This window comes from Mustela putorius, unplaced genomic scaffold, assembly GCF_011764305.1.
Source record: "Mustela putorius furo isolate JIRA1106 unplaced genomic scaffold, ASM1176430v1.1 tig00003983_pilon_pilon_pilon, whole genome shotgun sequence".
Taxonomy (NCBI): Eukaryota; Metazoa; Chordata; class Mammalia; order Carnivora; family Mustelidae; genus Mustela; species Mustela putorius.
Genome location: NW_025422123.1, coordinates 12,747,121 through 12,766,792, shown reverse-complemented (window position 1 = coordinate 12,766,792; position 19,672 = coordinate 12,747,121). Strand labels below are relative to the sequence as shown.

The following is a 19,672-nucleotide window of genomic DNA, read 5'->3' as shown; positions in this document are numbered from 1 at the left end:
AGAGCACGAGGTGGGGGGATGGGCGGTGGGAGAGGGAGAAGCAGGATCTCTGCTGAGCAAAGGAGCCTGATGTGGGGCTTGATCCTGGGACTCAGGTCTTTTTTTCTCTATTTTTGATACCCAATTCTATGAAAACACTCAAAAGACATATCTCAGTCAAAGAAAGAATGTGATTTCTCCAAATTTTAGAAATTTCCAAAGGTATTGCCATGCCTAGCAGATATCCCCAACTCAAATCCCAGTCTAGGGTTATGAATGTGTATACTTATCCTGACATCTGATACCAGAAACTTCTCTTCTGTGTATGCCATGTGACTTCTTACCTCTCCCTCTTCACCTTTCTCTATTCTAGCTTTATTATTTACCACACCAAAAAAAGGGAAAGTAACATGAAAGAAGATATGGGTTATGAAACAAGATTGACTTTTTTAGGTGCCTTCCTCCTTAGGCTGACCCTAGAATGTTTAGAAATACAGAGCAAGTCATTTGATGTCCCTACCTGACATTTTAGGGAGATGGAATCTTCTTAAAGTGTGAGGTATTAGCGTCTGAAGATTGACAAGATGCAGTGACATCATCAGGATGTATTTCTCATTATTTCTAAGTTATATTTCTTACACATAATCCAATGACTTATTTATTTATTTGAAGTCTAACCAATCATAATCAGTGTTTACTTCTAATTTAGTTGTTTAAAAAAATGTGAACTTTATCAGAAAATCTTTTCTGGTCTGATTCATTTTATCTTTTTTGCTTTCCAGCTCTTTTCTCAAGCTCCATTTATTTCCTTGGTCTCTGTCATGACACATATTGGCCATTATACATCAAATAACATTATGGGTACCAGTTTACTTGCTAATTTAAGACATTCAAATTAAATTTTGAAAGACTTTCCACATTCAAGGATTAGTCTTTTTTGTTTGTTTGTTTTTTAAGGATTTTATTTATTTGAGAGAGAGAGCAAGAATGAGAAAGAGAGAGGTCACAAGCAGGGGGAGTACTAGGGGGAAAAGCAGACTGCCCGCTGAACAGGGAGCCCGATTCGGGACTCAGTCCCAGGACTCTGAGATCATGACCTGAGCTGAAGGCAGAGGCTTAACCAATTGAGCCACCCAGGTGCCTCCAGAGAAGAGGTTAATTTTCCACTCATGTAAAACCACGTTGGCAGTATGTAGAGGAGGATGTTGAAAGGAACAGCAGTGTGCTCCATTCAGAGCACCTAGGCTGTCAGAGGCTCTACAGTCTTCAAAACTGGCTCCAAAGATCCGTTTGAAGAAGAGAAATGAGGGTCCTGCTGTTGGTTCTTATAGGCCAGGCCTGAAAGTGGCATACATTAATTCTATTTTGACTCTACTGGACAGAACAATCACAGGCTCATGTTTGGACTGAGAACTGTAGCCCTGATGGGAAGCAACAGTTCTGTACTATTGAAGGAGCACAAGCCTTTGGTGGACTTTCAGCCACTTCTCTTCATACACGTAAATGCACCTGAGGCTTCATGGCTATGCTTCTTAATTCTTAAAGTGTAAACCTCTGGCGCTCTCAAAGCTTGAGGAGTTAAAGAATGGCGTGGTGGGGCAGGGGACTTAGTGCTGAGCGCCAAAGTCTAAAGCAAATAGAGCTGTTCCTATGGCAGAATAGCTTGGAACTAATCTATCTAGTGAGGATGGCATTAGCTTGTTTTGTCTTTCACTTATGCTTTCTTTTACCCATTAATCAGACATTATCTTGGTTACTTGCTATATGCTTTATGCTTAGCAACATGCTGAGTGCTGAGTATACGATAAAACATTTGAATCATTCATTGAGGTAAGAGCTATAATGGATTTGTGTGCATTATGTATATGAAAGTAATGTGCATTATTTTAGTGGTGGAGGCTGACTTTCCCATAAGATAGCATGAGAAATTTTCAGCACAAGTCTTAAGGGCCTATTTGTCTGTTGGGTCTTTAATATTTCCTTACTGTATTCTTTTGCATATATGTAGCCCTGGTTCCAAGTTTGCACTCCACTCTGAAGGACACTAATATGATTATATTTCCTTAGTGCAAAGATCTATCTGGCCACACATTATTTGCAAGATAGATGCTATAGCAGTGAAATTAGAGGCAGGGAGAGTCAAGGGGCTACTATTAACAGCCTTCATTGGTTCTCTGCGTGTGTGTGTGGAACAAAATTGAAATTCCTATCTATAACTCATGAAACTCTTCATGGTTAGGCCCTTGCCTGACAGTCTCAGTGCATTTTCCATGGTTCTCTACCCCTATTCTCTGACTCCACCTGGGAATTTCTGCAATATTAGTCTACTCATCGTTTCTTGTACTACACTACATCATGCTGTGCTCCTGACTATACCTAATAGTCACCTCCCTACTTGCCTTCCCTTCTGGGGTATTAGCAAATGACTTAACTTTCAAAGTTCAGCAAAATGTTCCTTTCTTAGGGAAACCTTCTCTAAATGCCCCCTCTTTATGGTAGACTTAGCTACTTCTTTTTTTTTTTTAATTTTTTAAATTTATTTTTTATTTATTTTTAGCATAGCCGTATTCATTATTTTTGCACCACACCCAGTGCTCCATGCAATCCGTGCCCTCTCTAATACCCACCAACTTAGCTACTTCTTATCTTATGCTCATACTATACTTTGTACCAACATCAATTGTAGAAAATATAATTTAGGTTACATAATATTCTATTCTATCTAGCCTGTCTTATCATATTGTAATTCCTTACCACCTTTTCCTCCTTGAAGAAGGAGATGGTGACTTGTTATCTTTCTATGCCAAGTGCCTTGCTGTGGACTGGGTCATAGTATGTTCATCAAATAACCATTGAATGGAATGGGTGAGTGAATGAATGAATTGAAGTGATAGGAAATAAATATACTTTTAATATAGGAAATAAATGTGAAGCAGAGTACTTTTAATAATATGCCGTATATAAAGAAGTTCAGTTCATTTGGAAAATAAAATGTGTGCAGAGCAGTACTTAGAAACAAATGGTTGGAGAAGTAGGTTGATGTCACTCTATTTAAAAAAAAAAATAAAACACTTTTAATTCTACCTTCAGTAGGAAAGCAATGAAGATACTGGGCCAGGGGAGTGATATCACCAGAACTAGTTCCAGATGAATCTGGTGGTATTAAATAAAAATTAAGTAAAAAGATAAGTGGGCAGGGAAGCATAGTGTGTAGGAGGCTGATAGTAGACCCTTGTTATTTTTGGATTGTCCAGCATCCCACCTCTGTTCTATGTTGGGGAAGTCTGCCCTCTATGACCCTTGGTGGGGCTACCACCTGTTACTGAGAGGCCATGGGAACCAAAATTTCCCTAACTAGATATCCTGGCAGTTGGGCTTGGGGCACATGACTCAGGCGTGACCAGCTGGACACCACACTCAGAGAGTATTACACTAAGTCACAGGAAGAGTTAGATATCGCTCAGGGCAGCAGAAAAGAAGTGATGAGTCTGATGGCTGTGGGTTCCAGTGGTAGCATCCTATTTCATTTTTTCCTACAGCATCATCTCAGAGGTTATCTTCTGTAGTTCAGACCCTCTTCATTCCAACCTAGTTTCTGAAGCTGTTTCTCAGAATTGTTGATTCTGTAAGAACTTCCTGCCAACTTCCTTATATGCTGCTATTCTGTTCATTAGCCCAGAGCAGTTTCTATCATTCAAAACAGTGGTAGACATTGGTGAATGTCCACCCAGCATCTATCTCTCTCCTAACCCAGATACTTGCTTTCACATCCGTCCATTCTCATGCAACTCTACTTCAAGGAAAACCAATACCACTTCTTACTGGAGGCGTAGGTCTAAATTGGCTTAAGCCAGTTGGCGTATTCCTTACCTCTCCAGCCACTGTCTGTTCAGAGGTGAATAGGTGACCAAAGTGGGCCAGTTGTAGAATGAAATAGAGGCAGTGCTTGCTCCTGGAAGCCATCTGGGAATCAACTTTAGAATGACATTGACCTTCAGAGGACAGAGTCAGAGAGACAGGGCCCTTTGACAACCTCACTGAGCCTCTAGATCAGCCAGCCCCTCTGGGCTGCCAGAGGAAGGAAGCAAAGGTGACTGGGGTTATGATGCAAAATGACTGGGTGGAAGGTGTTGTCCGAATTGAGAGAGGGAGCACAGGACAAGTAGCAGACTTGGTTAGATTAGAAGTTCAGGTCCAAAAATGGTAACGTTTTCTTTTCCAGAAGTATTTTGCATTTCTTAAGTTGTTAGTTTCCAAAAAAGAGTTAGACTTATCAAATATTTCCATGTATTTACGTGTCTAACTGAAGCTTCAGCCTTTTTAAAGGAGAGTAGAGGTAGTTGTAGAGGATGACCAATGTTCATAGGTTTGCACTTCATTTTTGCCCATGTCTTAGGCTTTAACATGGGAAGGAGAATGATCTGAGGTGGGGGCATGTTTCTAGGGTTTTAACTGGTCAGAACTCTAACAGTTTTGCAATAATGTCCATACCTGATTAATATCTCTTACCTATTACCACTACAAGTCATAATCTCAGGTTTTACCCTTCCCCTTCTTTTTTTGATTTTTTTTATTGTTGTTGTTAATGTAAAGATTAAAGATATTAGCTAAAGACTGAAATGAACAACTGTGAATGTGTATCTGTCAGGGATATATAAAACTGCTCACATTTTAACACACCTAAGTTATTTCAATTAAAGTTTACACTCTTGACCCAGGCTCGGAACCTTCGAATCTCCTTCTCTCCCTGCCTCCCCTCATCCTTTTCCTGGTATCTCCAACCTGCCTCCCTCCTCATGTTACTCCCCACCCCCCCCCAACTATTACATTGGCAACCAATTAATTGTTAAATCCTAAACATTCTATCTATCTCCATGGTGTTTCTCATATCCACCCTTTTCCTCACATTACTATTCCATCTCCATAATCCAGCCCCTCAGTGCCCGCTGACAAAAGTCTACAATTATGAAAATTTATAGTCTTTCTTCACTCCAATTCAACCTAGAGCACAGATCTTCTCATAATCTTTTGAAAGATCCCATACATTACTGAGTGAAATATTATCACTATTTGCCCTGTTACTCAAAGTCCTCACCTATGTGACCATGACCTCCCTTTATTTTATTTCATTTTTTAAAATATTTTATTTATTTATTTGACACAGAGAGAGAGATCACAAGTAGGCAGAGAGGCAGGCAGAGAGAGGAGGAGGAAGCTGGCTCCCCACTGAGCAGAGAGCCCCATGTGGGGCTAGATCCCAGGACCCTGAGATTATGACCTGAGCCGAAGGCAGAGGCTTAACCCACTGAGCCACCTAGGTGCCCCAATTTTTTTTTTAATTTATTTGATAGAGATCACAAGTATGCAAAGAGGCAGGCAGAGAGAGGGGGGAAGAAGGCTTCCTGCTGAGCAGAGAGCCCGATGCGGGACTCGATCCCAGGATGCTGGGATCATGACCTGAGCTGAAGGCAAAGGCTTTGACCCACTGAGCCACCCAGGTCCCCTCCATGACCTCCCTTTAGATCTTATAACTCACTATGGCCCTCTTCACTGTTCCCATTCCAACTAAATGGCCTGTTCACTGGTCTTGAAACCCCTAATCTTTCTCACAGACCTAGATCCATCTTAGTTCTACCCAGTATTCATATCAAATGCCCTCCTCTTTCATGAAGGCTTTCTTGATTTTTATTAAAGGCTGACTGACTGAGAGACATAGACAGAAAACACAGAAGGGAGGGGCAGAGGAAGAAGAAGAGAGAGTCCCAAGCAAACTCCATGCTAAGCACAGAGCCCAACACAGGGCTTGACACAGGGCTCACTCCTATGACCCTGGGATCAGGACCCTGAGATCACAACCTGAGCCAAAACCAAGAGTCAGTTGCTTAACCAACTATACCACCCAGGCGCCCCAGGACTTTCTTGATTTTGCTGGCAGATGAAATCTTTCATGTCTATAAGAAACCCACTCTTGTCCCTGGCACCATCTCCTTGAAGATGAGACTTTGATACTTTCCAATCCAGACTTCACATCACCGCTACAGTGCTTTCAAAAGTACAGAAGTGTTCACGTTCTGGCCCCCAGAAAGTTAAAGTTTATGTAGCAGAGAAGTTAAGAGTTCACACTTTGAAGATAAGTGGTTTGGATTTAACCTATCTCTACCACTTTCTACTGTTTGATCTCAGGCAAATGACTTCTTCATTCTCTAAATGGGGCCTATTGGGAAGTCCAAATAATGCAATGCTAATGAATTAGGTTAGCTCTAATGAAATGATGTATGACAGGATGATAAATTCCAAGTTGCAGCTGAGACACAATAAAATAATAAATATGACAGTCCAAGTAGAGGTAGGTATCAGACCAATATGCAAATTTTCAAAGCAGGTGACCAAATGCTAGTTAGATAACTTCAGAATCTCAGAAGGGAATTAGCAGGCTAAGCCATGGGGGATGGGAGGATGATTCTATGAGGAGATTTTCATTGAGAGACCCATCCTGGGACTCCTGCTGGTACTTCTGGAGGGCTTTAGGATGGCGCCAGCTCCCTCACCCCTAATGTAAATAGGAGGAGGAGTAGTTTCAATGAGACCGTTGGAAAACCTGATGAATGTCTCCCACATTGTCATCCCCTTTGTCCCCTGTCATTTAATCTAGGGCTGTATGTGTGTGCACGCACGCGGGCGCACGTGCACGTGTATGTGAGTTAGCTAGGGCTTTTTTGGTTGTCAGTGACAGAAATAGTATCTGAATTAGTTTGCAGAAAGAGGGAGGCATTGGTTGGAATAATACTAGAATATCATGGATATTCTCCTGACCCAGTTTTGGTTTGGAAAATCCTCACAAGAATTCTGACTGGCTTGGTCTGATTAGGGCTGTCTCCGATGAATGCAGGATGGGAGGAGGAGGAGCAGTTCCCAGAGAATTGCGTGTGCAAAGACAGGAGGGCTAAGCAAACAGCCTATTTGTTTTTCATCCCTGTCATTTTTCAAGTACGTCAGCTTCTTAGGCATAGTACTGCCTCTTGTAAAAATGCACTGTCAGATTCAGATGTGGAGGTTAGAAAGGGGAAATATGTCTTCTTAAAGGAGGGGTCAAGGCAGAGATAAGACCCTGGGAACTGGGGAAGAGGGCAAGGCAAAGAAGAATTGATGGTGGCTTCCTGAGCATGCCAGTTGGGATTAGCTGCCAGGAATTTGTTGGACCTCAGTAGGTGCTAACTGGGCAGTGGTGGAATGGCTGTCCTTGAGTCTGAAGAGGGCATTGCAGCTGCCTAATGGCATGGGGCTGGCTGCTGCAGCCTGGGGACATTGGGTTTTGTGTCCCTCCTTCTCCCCTTTCAGTGTCCTTCTCACTTCTTATGGACCTCCCCTACCCCCACCTCACCATCCTCACTTCCCAGTGACCTGAGGCACCCTCATTGGCCTCACTCTTCCTTCTCAGGCTCATTCTCCTTCACAGAGACTGTTTTATACACTTACGTCCTGTCCACATCCCCGGCAGCACTTGCCCTCAGTTGCCGCTCAGAGCAAAAGGATTTCACCTATTCAGTTATCATTCACCCAACACATGTTCACTGAGCTCTCATTGTGCACCAGGCCCCATCATAGGTGTGTAGGGAAACCGCAGTGAACAAGGTAGGGGAGCCCTGCTCTCATGGAGCTTGCATTCCCATGGGAGAGGTATAACAAAACTACACAAATAAACGTAGACCATCAGTTAGTGATAAGTGCTTTGAAGAGAAATAAAACACAGGAAGAAAACAGAGAGGGTGCTCCTTAGTGAGAGACAGATGAGGACAGACTTCTCTGACGTGGGCCATTGAGCAGAAACTGCCTTCTGTGGAGGAGGGAGCCCTGCTAAGATGGCGGACATGGCATTCAAGGCAAGGGATGCCACCTGCAAGAGACCTAGGGAGAGAATGTGTTTGACCTGTGACGACCAGACCTAAGTGAGGTATCACCCGAATAAGAAGAAATGCAAGTGGCCCTTAACCACAGGAGAAAATGCTCCACTTTGCTTGTAAGAGTCATGCCAACAAAGCTCATCGAGGCCTGTTGGTGTGTGTTTTGGATGTTTTGCTTGCTTGGGTGAGAAACAGAACCTGAATTAGCCAGAGAAGAGATGGGGGGGGTTGGCTGTAACAATGCTGTACTAGTACACTTACAGAAAGATCCATAAATGTGTCCATCATAAAATAAGTTCAAATCAAAGCTCCACACTAGACTAACTGTGTCTTGCTCACCAGATGGGCAAATGTCCAGTATATTCCACAACACGTGCTGCAGGGAATTGCTGGTAGGGAAGCAAAAATGGCACAACCCTTATGGAGGAGAGGTTGACTGGATCTAGCAAAAATCACATGTACGTTTGCCTTTTAACCCAGCAATTCCACTTCTAGAGTCTGTCCCAAAGCATGAAAAGGCAAGAGCAAAGTCTTTCCATGGCTGCACTATTTAGTAGCAAAAGACTGGAAACAATCCTATGTCTATCAATAGGGGCCTAGTTTCACAAACTTCTCAAAGCCACATGGTGGAATACTATACAGCTATAAAAAGAACAGGAATATTTCTATATATTACTATGGAATGATCTCTAGGGTCACATGTTTTAGACATGACAAAGTGCAAATGTGCTCTCATTTGTCTAAGAAAGAGGGGGAAAATAATATACATCTATATTTGCTAGTCTTGCTGTCTTTTGTAACAAAAGAATGGGTAAACAATAAAGATGAAATAGCAGTGACTTGTATGGAAGGGAGGGAAGGGATAGGGTGGAGGAGACAGAGACAGAAGCTCAATTTCTTTGTAGATTTGTAGTTTTCATTTTGTGAACCGTGCAATGTTTTTTATAATTATAAAACAAAATTAAGTTTAATGGAAATGATAATCCTTATGAATTCAAAGATGTTACTTTGGGGAAAAAGCAAACAAATTTGGAGACATTTTAGAGACAAAGGAACCTTACAAAGTAAATGTTTCTAAAAGTAAAAATTTTTGAATCCAATGAACCTCACGTTATCCAGTTGGTGGGACAGTGGAAATATTTCAAATGACTGTAAGACCCAGTAACTTGTATCTTGTTTATGGGATATACCCAAAAGACAAAAAGAACTGGGAAGGGGCGCCTGGGTGGCTCAGTGGGTTAAGCCGCTGCCTTCGGCTCAGGTCATGATCTCGGGGTCCTGGGATCGAGTCCCACATCGGGCTCTCTGCTCGGCAGGGAGCCTGCTTCCCTTCCTCTCTCTCTGCCTGCCTCTCTGCCTACTTGTGATATCTCTCTCTCTCTCTCTCTCTCTGCCAAATAAATAAATAAATAAATCTTAAAAAAAAAAAAAAGAACTGGGAAAAAAATCTTAAATTATTCTTTGTAGTATTAATAATGTGATTCCAACGCTGCTGTACAGATAGAGTAGGATAAGTCAAATAAATAATTATATTTATTTTAATTGGTAATGACCAAGATATTTGGTGTAGAAGAAAGAGGATACAGATATAAGACTGATACGTCTCAGCAAAAACACTGTAGTCTTGGGTTTGAAATCATCAGTCTGAACCCATATCCTATCTTTTAAATATATTTATATGATTCCTAGCTCTGTCCACTGAGGTGCTTATAAACAATAACCAACCCAGAGCAAAGAACACCTCTCTGTAAGTATATAAATCATGATCTGGAAATATGTTAAAATACTTGTTAAATGGAACTGAGGCTCCTTAGAGAAATTGTTGATTCTTTATCTGAAACAGGAAATGGACAAGATGAGCCTGGAATATCTTGCCATGCCAGAAGGAAAGGTAGCCTCGAAAACACTGGGGTTGTGTCAAAAGGACACCAGAACCAACCTGATTAGACTCTCACCAGCCAAAATGGGCAATTGAAATATCAATAAAATAAAACTACAGTGGATTTAAACCCACTATTGGACTCTCACCAGCCAAAGATGGTCCACTGAAGCATCAATAAAATAAAACTACTCTGTACTTAAACTCACTAAATATATTTAATTCTTGAGTTCATAAGGATACTTAAAAAAAAAAACCCAATGATCTTCTTTGAAGGATAATAAGGAAACTAATTATTTTTAAAAACTAGCTAATAAAGGAAAAGAGTAAAGTGTGTATTTTGCCCATCTTACACAAATGTAAGATGAGTAGTTCCTCTTCATGGAATTAGTCCATGAACACATGAAGAAGGAGTACCATTATTTTGCAAATCCTAAAGAAAGAATGAATCTAGGCATTTGCATGAAAGAAGAGACAGCCTGGTGTTACCTACCCCCTAATAGAAGAATACACCATCTAGGAAGGAGTCTTGCCACACCCGAATCCATCAAGCTTCTGGATCTAACTAACAGAACCTACAGGTAACAGAGGAACCAGTTAAATAACATTATGTGGAGCTCATCATGAAAACCTGACAAGGAGAAACTCTAAAGGACAAATAATATGGTTTCATCATCAACAACAAACTTCAAGGAAGGAAAAAAAAAAAAAAGTGGGCGGGGATGTGGGAGAATTCTATAGATTAAAAGAGAGATGAAAGACACCAGAGCTTGGATCCCAGTTTAGACCAACCAACTTAACAAATGAAGGAAGGAAGGAAGGAAAGGGACAGAGGGATGAGACTGGGGAGGAAGCAGAGAGAGGATGAGAAGAAAGAGAACATTGGTAGTTTGGAGCCATGTGCACACTGGCAGGATATTTGATGATATCCTGAGGAAGTAGTCCTTGTTTTGGGTTTGTGATGATAGATACTGTGATTTCCAAAGAGGAACCCTTATCTTTTTGAGAGGTACACTGAAACATTTACAGATGAAATAAACGATGTCAGATATGTGCTCCTAAAGAACTGGGAGGGAGGGAGGACCTGCCGCATTGATCCTCAGACCTGGCCTGCACTGGAATCACCTGGAGGGCTTACTGAAATGCAGATGCCGGCCTCACCTCCAGAGATTCTAATTCGATCTTGGGTGGGACTCAAGAATTTGCCTTTCTAGCAAGTTTCCAGATAATGCTAATGCTGTTTGTTGGTCGGGACCACACTCTGAGACCCACTGGCAGAGAGGAAGCAAGATTGGCCCCCCAAGTTATTCTTGCGCCTGGCTGGTGGGGATGTGAAGGCTTATTATATTCTCTCTAGTTCTGAATATGTTTGAGATTTTCTATAATAAATATTAAAAACAAGTGATACCGAAAGACATATAGTGAGGCAAAGCCTTTGACATCCCACAGCTTTCCTGGGAGTATCTGTGCTCATTAGCAAGGCAGATTTGGCTGCTTCTTCTGGATTGAAATGTACACATCTCCTCCTGCCTGCTTAGAGGCAACTGTAAGAGTTGCCTGGCCAGAGGGGCAGGAAAGTGATCTTTGTCTAAAGGGTCCGCATCATGTTGCATCCTTTTTTTTAATGTGGTCAGTCATTGGAAGAGCAGTGGTTTGGATGAATCCTGTGATTTATGGCCACTTCAGCTGGGAAGGGTGCTGCTGAGCAGAGCTGTACCAGGGTTCAGCAGTCAGGATTGGGGGCAATCACTGAACTTCTGTACCCATATACTTTCCTGCAAGGACCTTTCTGTAGGTGCCTCAGAAGGCACCTCTTTCAGGTTGAGTCCCTCTTCTTGTCTTTGAAGATGCATTCATTCGTTCACTTATCTGTTCATGCATCAGATATTTAATAGAACACCTCCTAAGTGTCAGGCACTTCTCTAGCCATGAACAGAATAGGCAGAAACCTCTGCTTTTGTGGAGATTAAATTCTAGTTGGAGGAACAAACAGACAATACATAAGTGAACAATAATTTCGGAGAGTGAAAAGTGTCATGAATAAAATTAAAATGAAGATGCTGGGCTGGGGATTGATTCTGTGTGTGTGCACATGCACGAGCATGTGTGTGTACACATTTTATTTTAGGTCATCAGGAAGTGTTTCTCCAAGGAGATGGTATGTGCGCTGGGAGATGGATCTTAGGAAGGATCCAGATACAAAGGAGATCTGGATATGTTCAGACAAAGACAACAGCAAGTAGAGAGGCTCTGAGATGAGAAAGAGCTTGGCATTTTGGAAGAAAACCGGTGGGTCTGGGACATGGAGAGCCCAGGGGAAGATGGTATGAGATGAGGTGGGAAAGTGGGTAGGAGCCAGGATATGTACGGCCTTACAGACATCAGCCTGGGTATTTATATATCCTAGACACCTCCAAGCCCATCAGTCATCTCCCAGCTATAAAAAATATACTCTGTCTACAGAAACAGGACACTGTTTTTAAAAGGAAGCCTCCTAGGGGCTCGGATCTATAGGAAAATGACTGCTTTTGTAAAGGAAATAGATATCCAATTTCTTGAACTAATCTATTTTTTTAAAAAAACCAATAGTTTTATTTTAGAATCGCCGTATGCTCTCAATGCATATAATTCCACTCTAAAAACACTATTTACTTGACTTAATGTTTGGTCCCCTTGTTAAAATACTGATTCCTCGGTGATGGGTAATACCCTGAGTTATCAGTCATTTCATGTTAATATAAATGAGTTGACAGCTGTAAAGGATCCAACACAGCTTGTAAAGGAGTTTTACAAGAGGAAAGCGTGAAGTTAGTGGCTTCTGGAGCACAGGAAGGAATCTCCAGGACAGAAACAAACCAGGAGGGAGAAACTGAGGATGCGTCAGAAAAAAAGACTTCTTTTAGAATTTTGAGTGGGTCTCTGCCTCCTGAATAGACTAATGTCCTCCTGCCAAGACTCGTCATAGCAGGGCTTTTTTTCTTGAAATAACCTATGTGAATCCTTTCCAGCTCCTTCCTACATAGAAAGTGTGAAAGAATGCACAGATGCCGATGATTACAATGCATCGCTCTTACTGTCCCGCTATTTCCTGATGGACTCTGGACATACATGCTGGATCTAATCTCTGCAGATGAAATGTTTTCAGGACTGAAACGGTGGTCTGCTGGAGGTTGCTCAGTTAGCTGATGTGAACAGCCATAGGCATCGCTTCCCAACTTTGCATTTGAGTGACTTCATTATCAGTTGCTTGAAATCAGCCCTGATGAGAATATTTACACCACAGGGGCGCCTGGGTGGCTCAGTGGGTTAAGCCTCTGCCTTCAGCTCAGGTCATGATCTCAGGGTCCTGGGATGGAGCCCCGCATTGGGCTCTCTGCTCAGCAGAGCCTGCTTCCCACTCTCTCTGCCTGCCTCACTGCCTACTTGTGAACTCTGTCAAATAAATAAATAAAATCTTTTTTAAAAATTAAGAAAAAAGAATATTTCCACCACAGAAATCAGCAAACACGACACATTGGGCTTTTCTTTTCAGAGAGTCTATTGTTGGATACGTACCAGCATACCACTGGTATGAAATTTTTATAAAAAGTCAATTTTAGCATACGCATGGCATATGGAAAGAGTAGCTATGTCTTTGTTTTGCCTCTTGAACAGATGTCGACAGTATTCCAAATTATATTCATTTTTGTATATACTTTACATTTTAGCTGTATTTACGTATATATAAGTTCCGTTTACGTTCTCAAAAACTTCTCTCATTCTATGGTCAACTAGGTAGGCACTAAGGGTCCTGCAAGGCTTTGAGTGATCTGGATTTAGTCGAATTTAAGTTTTGGTGTGCCTTGTCCCTCAAATAACCTATTCTTTTTTTGGTCTGAGCATTTCTAGTGTACTCCCCTTGTCTGATGGTCTCCCCTCCCCTACTCTTGTCTACCCCTTCTCTGTCTACCGTAGCCTTACCCATGTTTCAGGATCAGAGCAGAGGCCATGCCCTCCTTCTTGATGGTCACCTGCCACAGCTGCTTTCATGATCCACCACTCTTCCTCCAGAGCTGCCACTAAATGCTGCCACCATCGCGACCGCCACTGCCACATTGTATAGATGTTTGTCTCCATGTCTTATCTCCTTTGCTGGATTTTAAGCCCCATGAGGATAGTGAATTTTGCTTATTCATCATTTTATCCTCAAGAGCATCTGGGGCAGCACTTTACATACAGTCATCACTCAGTAAGTGTTAGTTAAATGATCTGCATATATGACTTCCTCTTGCCCATAGTGCTCTGGACAACATAGTAGGTGCTGCACAGACACACACAGATACACACACACGCACACAAAATTTCATCAGTCCAGCATTTGTATTTGTGGACTGCTTTCATTTAGCATGGAAAATCTCTTACTGAAGAGGAGCGCCAGGTCCAAATGTAGTCCAGTGAGGTCCAACCACAAAACTTGTACTAAAGTCCGAAAAGTCACCTTTGTCATCTGCATGCAAAATCAGAACGCTTTGTCCAATCCTGTGTTAGAAAGTCGCCCATCTGTTGCAAATCATGACGCTCTGATGGCCACCAAAGCTGCCACTGCACTCCTACGGGGAATAAATCCTGCTAGAATGTTCTACTGGGACTTTCGCAGCTAATGATAAAAATAAGAACTAATCTGATATTTTTCTCTTTGCTCACCCCTGCTGTCAAAAAAGGCTGTGCCTGTTTAGTTGATTCATTCATTCATTAAACAGTTATTGCACTGTTTACACTCTTTACACTCTGCTCAAGTCTCAGATACAAAGGTGAATTATCCATGGCCCTGACTCTCTGCGATTCACAATCAAGAAAGAGAGATCAAAAAAAGCAACCAGACATGTTCAAAGTCTCAGGCGAAATAGAGTCCCGAGGCTCTGACAATGACCCACATCAGTGCATTTGCCCATTAGACTCTGCCATCTGTCCCCGCATGAGACGTTGGCTGTAACTCCTTTTCCACGATTGCTTTTGGTTTGAATGACCTTGGAGATAGTCTGAAATCTCATGCTTGGAAGGGTGCCTGTAGAGTTACTGGTCTACACTTCTGTGCTTCAAATAGAATTTCACAAACCTCTAATTATCTTCTCCTACCAGGCCGCCTAAATGACTGACGACCGGCTCCTTAGTCACTCCAGGAATGGATTTCTATTCAGCCCGTGCCCGGGATGCATTAGGGTGCCCGGAACATGTGTGGCCGCTCCAAGCGGCTCAGGGCAAATTAACAGAAGCCAAGCAATTTGCAAAATGCCTCAACTTCCTGCTCATCTCCGAGGCAGAAAACTGTCACACCTTAACCTCAGGAGGTTCATCTGCAGAATTATTTACGCACCCTCCCGAGGCAGAGCCTCTCGAGTCAGATTCTCCCCCGTTGCTTTTTGCAAACATAAGCACTCGGCTGAAACGACAGCTATGACTCAGTTCCTAGCTAACGCTGCCTGAATTGATTTAGTCTGAGTTCAGATTTAGCACATAATCATGTTCAGTTTGCTCCACTGCACTGCCTAGAGATAAAAGGCTTGGGGGAAAAAAATCGCTTCAGCTTGTGTCAGTCTTTGTGGTGATGTCATTGCCATGAGAGAGCCGGGCCGTTCATTACTCCGCTGTGCTGTGCAGACTCAGACGCGGGCTGCGTGCGTGCAGAGGGAGCGGGCTCCAGGTGCCGAGCGCCGGCCATCCTCAGGGCAAGGCGGCACCCGGGGCCGGCCACGGCGACATCCGCCTGGAGGCTCTTCCCATCACGCACAGCTCTGAGGTCGCCTAGCTCTTGACTGAAAAATCGGGAGGGGTAATGCCAGCCCCTAGCATGGACTGTGATGTTTCCACTCTGGTTGCCTGTGTGGTGGATGTCGAGGTCTTTACCAATCAGGAGGTTAAGGTATGCACCTGCGATCTTCCTTTTCATTGTTGCTGTTAGTGAAGCTGCTTGGCGGAGCCTTTTTAGCTTACAGAGACAGGACTTTGGGTTATAGTTTTCGGCTCACAGTCTGTGCTAGGAATGCTAGTGGTGAGTGCATGCCTCTGTTAATTAGAATAAGTTAGAAGAGGTACCGGCATATGGATTTCCAATATGATAAGGTCAACCACTGTCTGTTGTTTTTTTTTTTTTTCCTTATCTTTTTTGTTAGGTGATCCCCAGGGATCCCTTTCTCAGTAGACATGTTTTCGTAGTCTCGTATCTATGTGTCAGAAAGGAGAATGTGCCAGTCCTTAAATGTTGAGAGGGGTACTGAGCATGGATTAAATGAAGAAAACACACGTAATAATAAACATCGCATCCAGGACACCCTGAGAGTGGGACAGTAACCCCTTCAGGGCACATCACTGAACTATGCCATGATGTGGACTTCCGAGGGAACAAAAGCTGTTCTACAGATGACAGTTTCAATCTCTAGCTCTCTGGAAGTCAAAGTTGGAGAGCAGCCGCCAAAATTTTCTTTGTCAGGCAAAGGAAGCAAGTCATTTTCCCTCAGCAGCTGTCCGTCAAAGAAAGTTCAGGCATAAATCAATTTTGCATCTTGAGATGTAGAATTCCAGACCGTGGGTCCCCACAGATTGTCTGCAGCAGTCGTTTAACTGACTAGGTAACTGTCCCCTGATGATAGCTGGTCTTTTTTATCTCCCCTCCCCATTTGGTTTTATATTATGAGGAAGATTCCATGCTTGTAAAATGGGGATTTTGATTTCTTCTCTCGTATTGCAAAGAAGAGCCAGCAGAAGCCTCTTACTTGAACAGTTCACACACAGAGAAAGGACAGTTACTCATTGTGTAACAGGAGGACGCAAAGGGGAATTACACTGCGTAATCATTTTCCGTCCTCCCCTTAGTCTATACTTAAAGGAAGATCCTGCATTCTGCATTGTTGAGCGTGTGTAGGTGACACTCCGGGGGCTTCCCAGGTGGGGATTTATGCGATCACTAGCATAACACTTGGCTCCGTCATTCGGGACTGCGGTTTTGAACCCTCTCTTGACATGAGTTCAAGAATCCCGATTTGTTGTTCCTGCATATTTCAGATGTGTGAGTCCGTGTTTACCAGTTCTGCTGGTGTGGTGCGTGTGTCTCCCACCTGTCATATTGAGGTCCAGAGAATTACAACATCATGGTTTGGCGCTGCCTCTGCATGTGTCCGGGATGGAAACAAGCTTGCAGGTACTGCCGGTCCTGCTGGTCAGACCTGCCCTGAGCACTCCAGGAGAGAGAGAACAGCCATGAGAGCCCCTCCAGTTTAAAGCCAACTTCACGTCCGGTGCGGGTAGCTGGACAGAGAGACATTTCCCAGAAACTGCTGGAACAGAATGACATGCCTGTCAAGTCAAACTTTGTAGTTCCCCTGTGTCCTTAACAATTCTCTGTCGATTACACGCATGCTCTGCCGACATCTTCAGATAATCTGGACTTTTTTTAGTCCGAGAAGCGATAGTGAGAACACATTTATTCGGGATCTGCAATATGCCAGGCATTGTGTTTATTCAGGAAGGAGCTTACAATAGACTTATTTGATGGATGGGTCAGTGATAAAGACACACAGTATTTCTTAAACACAGAGTGTCTTGTGGAATTAAGGGGACACAGGATTCTTACAGCTGGTTGTCGTTAGGTGGCTGGGATGGCTTTGTGGAGAGAGTGATCCTTGAACTTGAAGGTGGGTAGGTTTTGATGCAGAAGAGGGGAGGCATGGGGATGGAAAGCATTCCATTTTGCAGTTGAGTGAGCGGAAGCATTTGACTGCAGTAGGCTCTCTGGGAGGGATTGGAGGGGAAAACGGGGGGGGGGGGTGAGTCACGGCCAGATTATAAAGCAGCTGACACTATTCATTAGAAATTTATGGGGCTTTCTGGCAAGGCTCTCTCCAGAAAGATGTGTTAGATGTCTTTACTGCTGAACACCATTGAATCACAATGGATTTATCTCTTTGGGGCAAGTTACCTAAGCTTTCTTGTGCCTTATTCTCTCACCAGTAATGTAGATGTAATAGTAATTTCAACCTCACTGGCTTAGTAGGAGGATTAAAGAAAATTATAAATGTGAGATAATTAACCCAGTACTTGGCACATATTTAGTGTTCAAGAACTGTTAGCTCTGCCATTACTGTCCCCATCATGTTTTTAGACTTAGAAAACACAGCTCTTCCATTTAGACATTTAATCATTTACTGTAAAACGGTGACATTATTATCGAGCAGAGATCTACTTTGTGCTTCTTAAAAAGGAGGAAAAAATGCATAAACTAAGGGGGGCCCAAAGAGGTTTGTTGAGAAAAACCATGTGTTCCTTGTTTAAAAGTGAGCATTCCTTGTTGTCAGGAAGAGACATTCAAATGTAAAATTCTGGCACCAGTTTCTCCAAAGGTAAATTTCATTAATCACTGATTTCCAATACACAGTGGAGCCAGAAGTTCCTTTCTTTAAGGTCTTTAATATTTATGGTTAGAGAAAAGGGAGGCACCTGGGGGGGGGGGCCTGGGTGGGGGCGGGGGACGCTGATTGTCTCACGTGCCTGTATCCAAGTTGCTTGATCTCAGGCTTTCTTGCGTTTTACAGACTCTCCCTTTATGTATGTAGTGCTCTTGGGAAAGCGACCATACTGGGGTGATGCAACCAGCAGGCACTCTTCAGAAATGCGGTGGCTTATTTGAAAGGAATGGAGACATTCGCAAATGTAATAACCTACTGCAACTGAGAAAGCCTTATCCTCTGTAGGGGATCTCAGCTGCTTGCCTTGAGGGCCCTTTGGGCTCCAGTGCCCTAAATTTCATCAAAACTGCTAGAGGAATAATACCAAGAAGAGGAGGAAATCAGCCAGATAGAGTTCTGCCATATTTTTCTCCAGAAACTCCATTGGTGCTGCTATGAACTTAGCTGTCTGTTTTATGGCATAAGAGTGCTCAGAAAGATAAAGAAATTTTAAGTCCTCCAATAGAAGGAAAATGATACGATGAAAGGTAGATTGTGTGTGTGTCTAAGTACATAGGGTTGGTTTTGTACAGTGTTCTTCCCATATTTCTGAAAATGGTCTTCCTCCTCCATAAGGAGCCAAATCCTTGGGAAAATGAAAGGGCTCCAAATATGTGTAATGAAATTTATATTTCACTTCGGTCCAGTGGTTCTTAAACCTGCTTGCCCATTGGGATCCCCTGGAGAACTTTTAAAAAAATACTGATGATTGGGCACCTGGTGGCTCAGTTGGTTGGGTGACTGCCTTCGGCTCAGGTCATGATCCTGGAGTCCCAGGATCGAGTCCTCCGTCAGGCCCCCTGCTCGGTGGGGAGTCTGCTTCTCCTGCTGACCTCTCTCCTCTCATGCGCTCTCTCGCTAATGAATAAATAAAATCTTTAAAAAAAAAAACAAAAACAAACGAAGCCCAAGCCCAAACCCAGAACTTGGCTGGTGTGAATGGAGCCCAGAGACGGATTATCCTGTCAAGTCAGGATCTTGCCTCTTCTAGGCTCAGATGGGTGCAGGTAGGGTCAGTCAAGAAGTCCCTAGAGTAAACCTCTGCTTAAACACTATGATCCGTATCCCCCAAATGAAGCTTTGACATATGCAATTTTAGAGGCAGTGTCTCTAAGCAGTCAGTAATGTTGAGACTCACCCAACACATTTTGACCCGTTCCCCACACCTGCAGTTCCTCCACCTGGTTCCCAGCCAATGATAAACACTCTTGTCCACTGCTGGCCACTGTGGGTACCTTCCCAGAGCTGCAAAAGCAGCCTGCAGAGGAATGTTCCCTTCCACTTGGGGAAAACCAAGCTTGGGGCCATCCCTTGTCTGCTTCTCTGCAATGGAAGCTTCCCCTATAGCAAAGAGGTGAGTGCCTCCTCTCTGGGCTAGAGGGCTTCTGTTTCATATTCCATGGATCCAGTCTTTTCTCCATGGGCATTCATATGGG

At 43.1% G+C, this 19,672-nt stretch overlaps 1 protein-coding gene across 4 annotated transcripts in view; it reads left to right on the top strand.

Annotated features, from left to right (window-relative positions):
- RCAN2 (regulator of calcineurin 2) overlaps positions 1–19,672 on the top strand; it is a 270,128-nt gene that overhangs the window by 159,475 nt on the left and 90,981 nt on the right. The window contains exon 1 of one of the 4 annotated variants that reach the window (XM_013061719.2): positions 15,335–15,658. The exons of the other annotated variants lie outside the window; for them this stretch is intronic. Within the exon in view, the coding sequence (XP_012917173.1) occupies positions 15,572–15,658 (87 nt within the window). The 5' untranslated portion in view covers positions 15,335–15,571. Of the gene's footprint in view, positions 1–15,334; positions 15,659–19,672 lie in introns of those variants that run through there. 4 annotated transcript variants of the gene reach the window in all.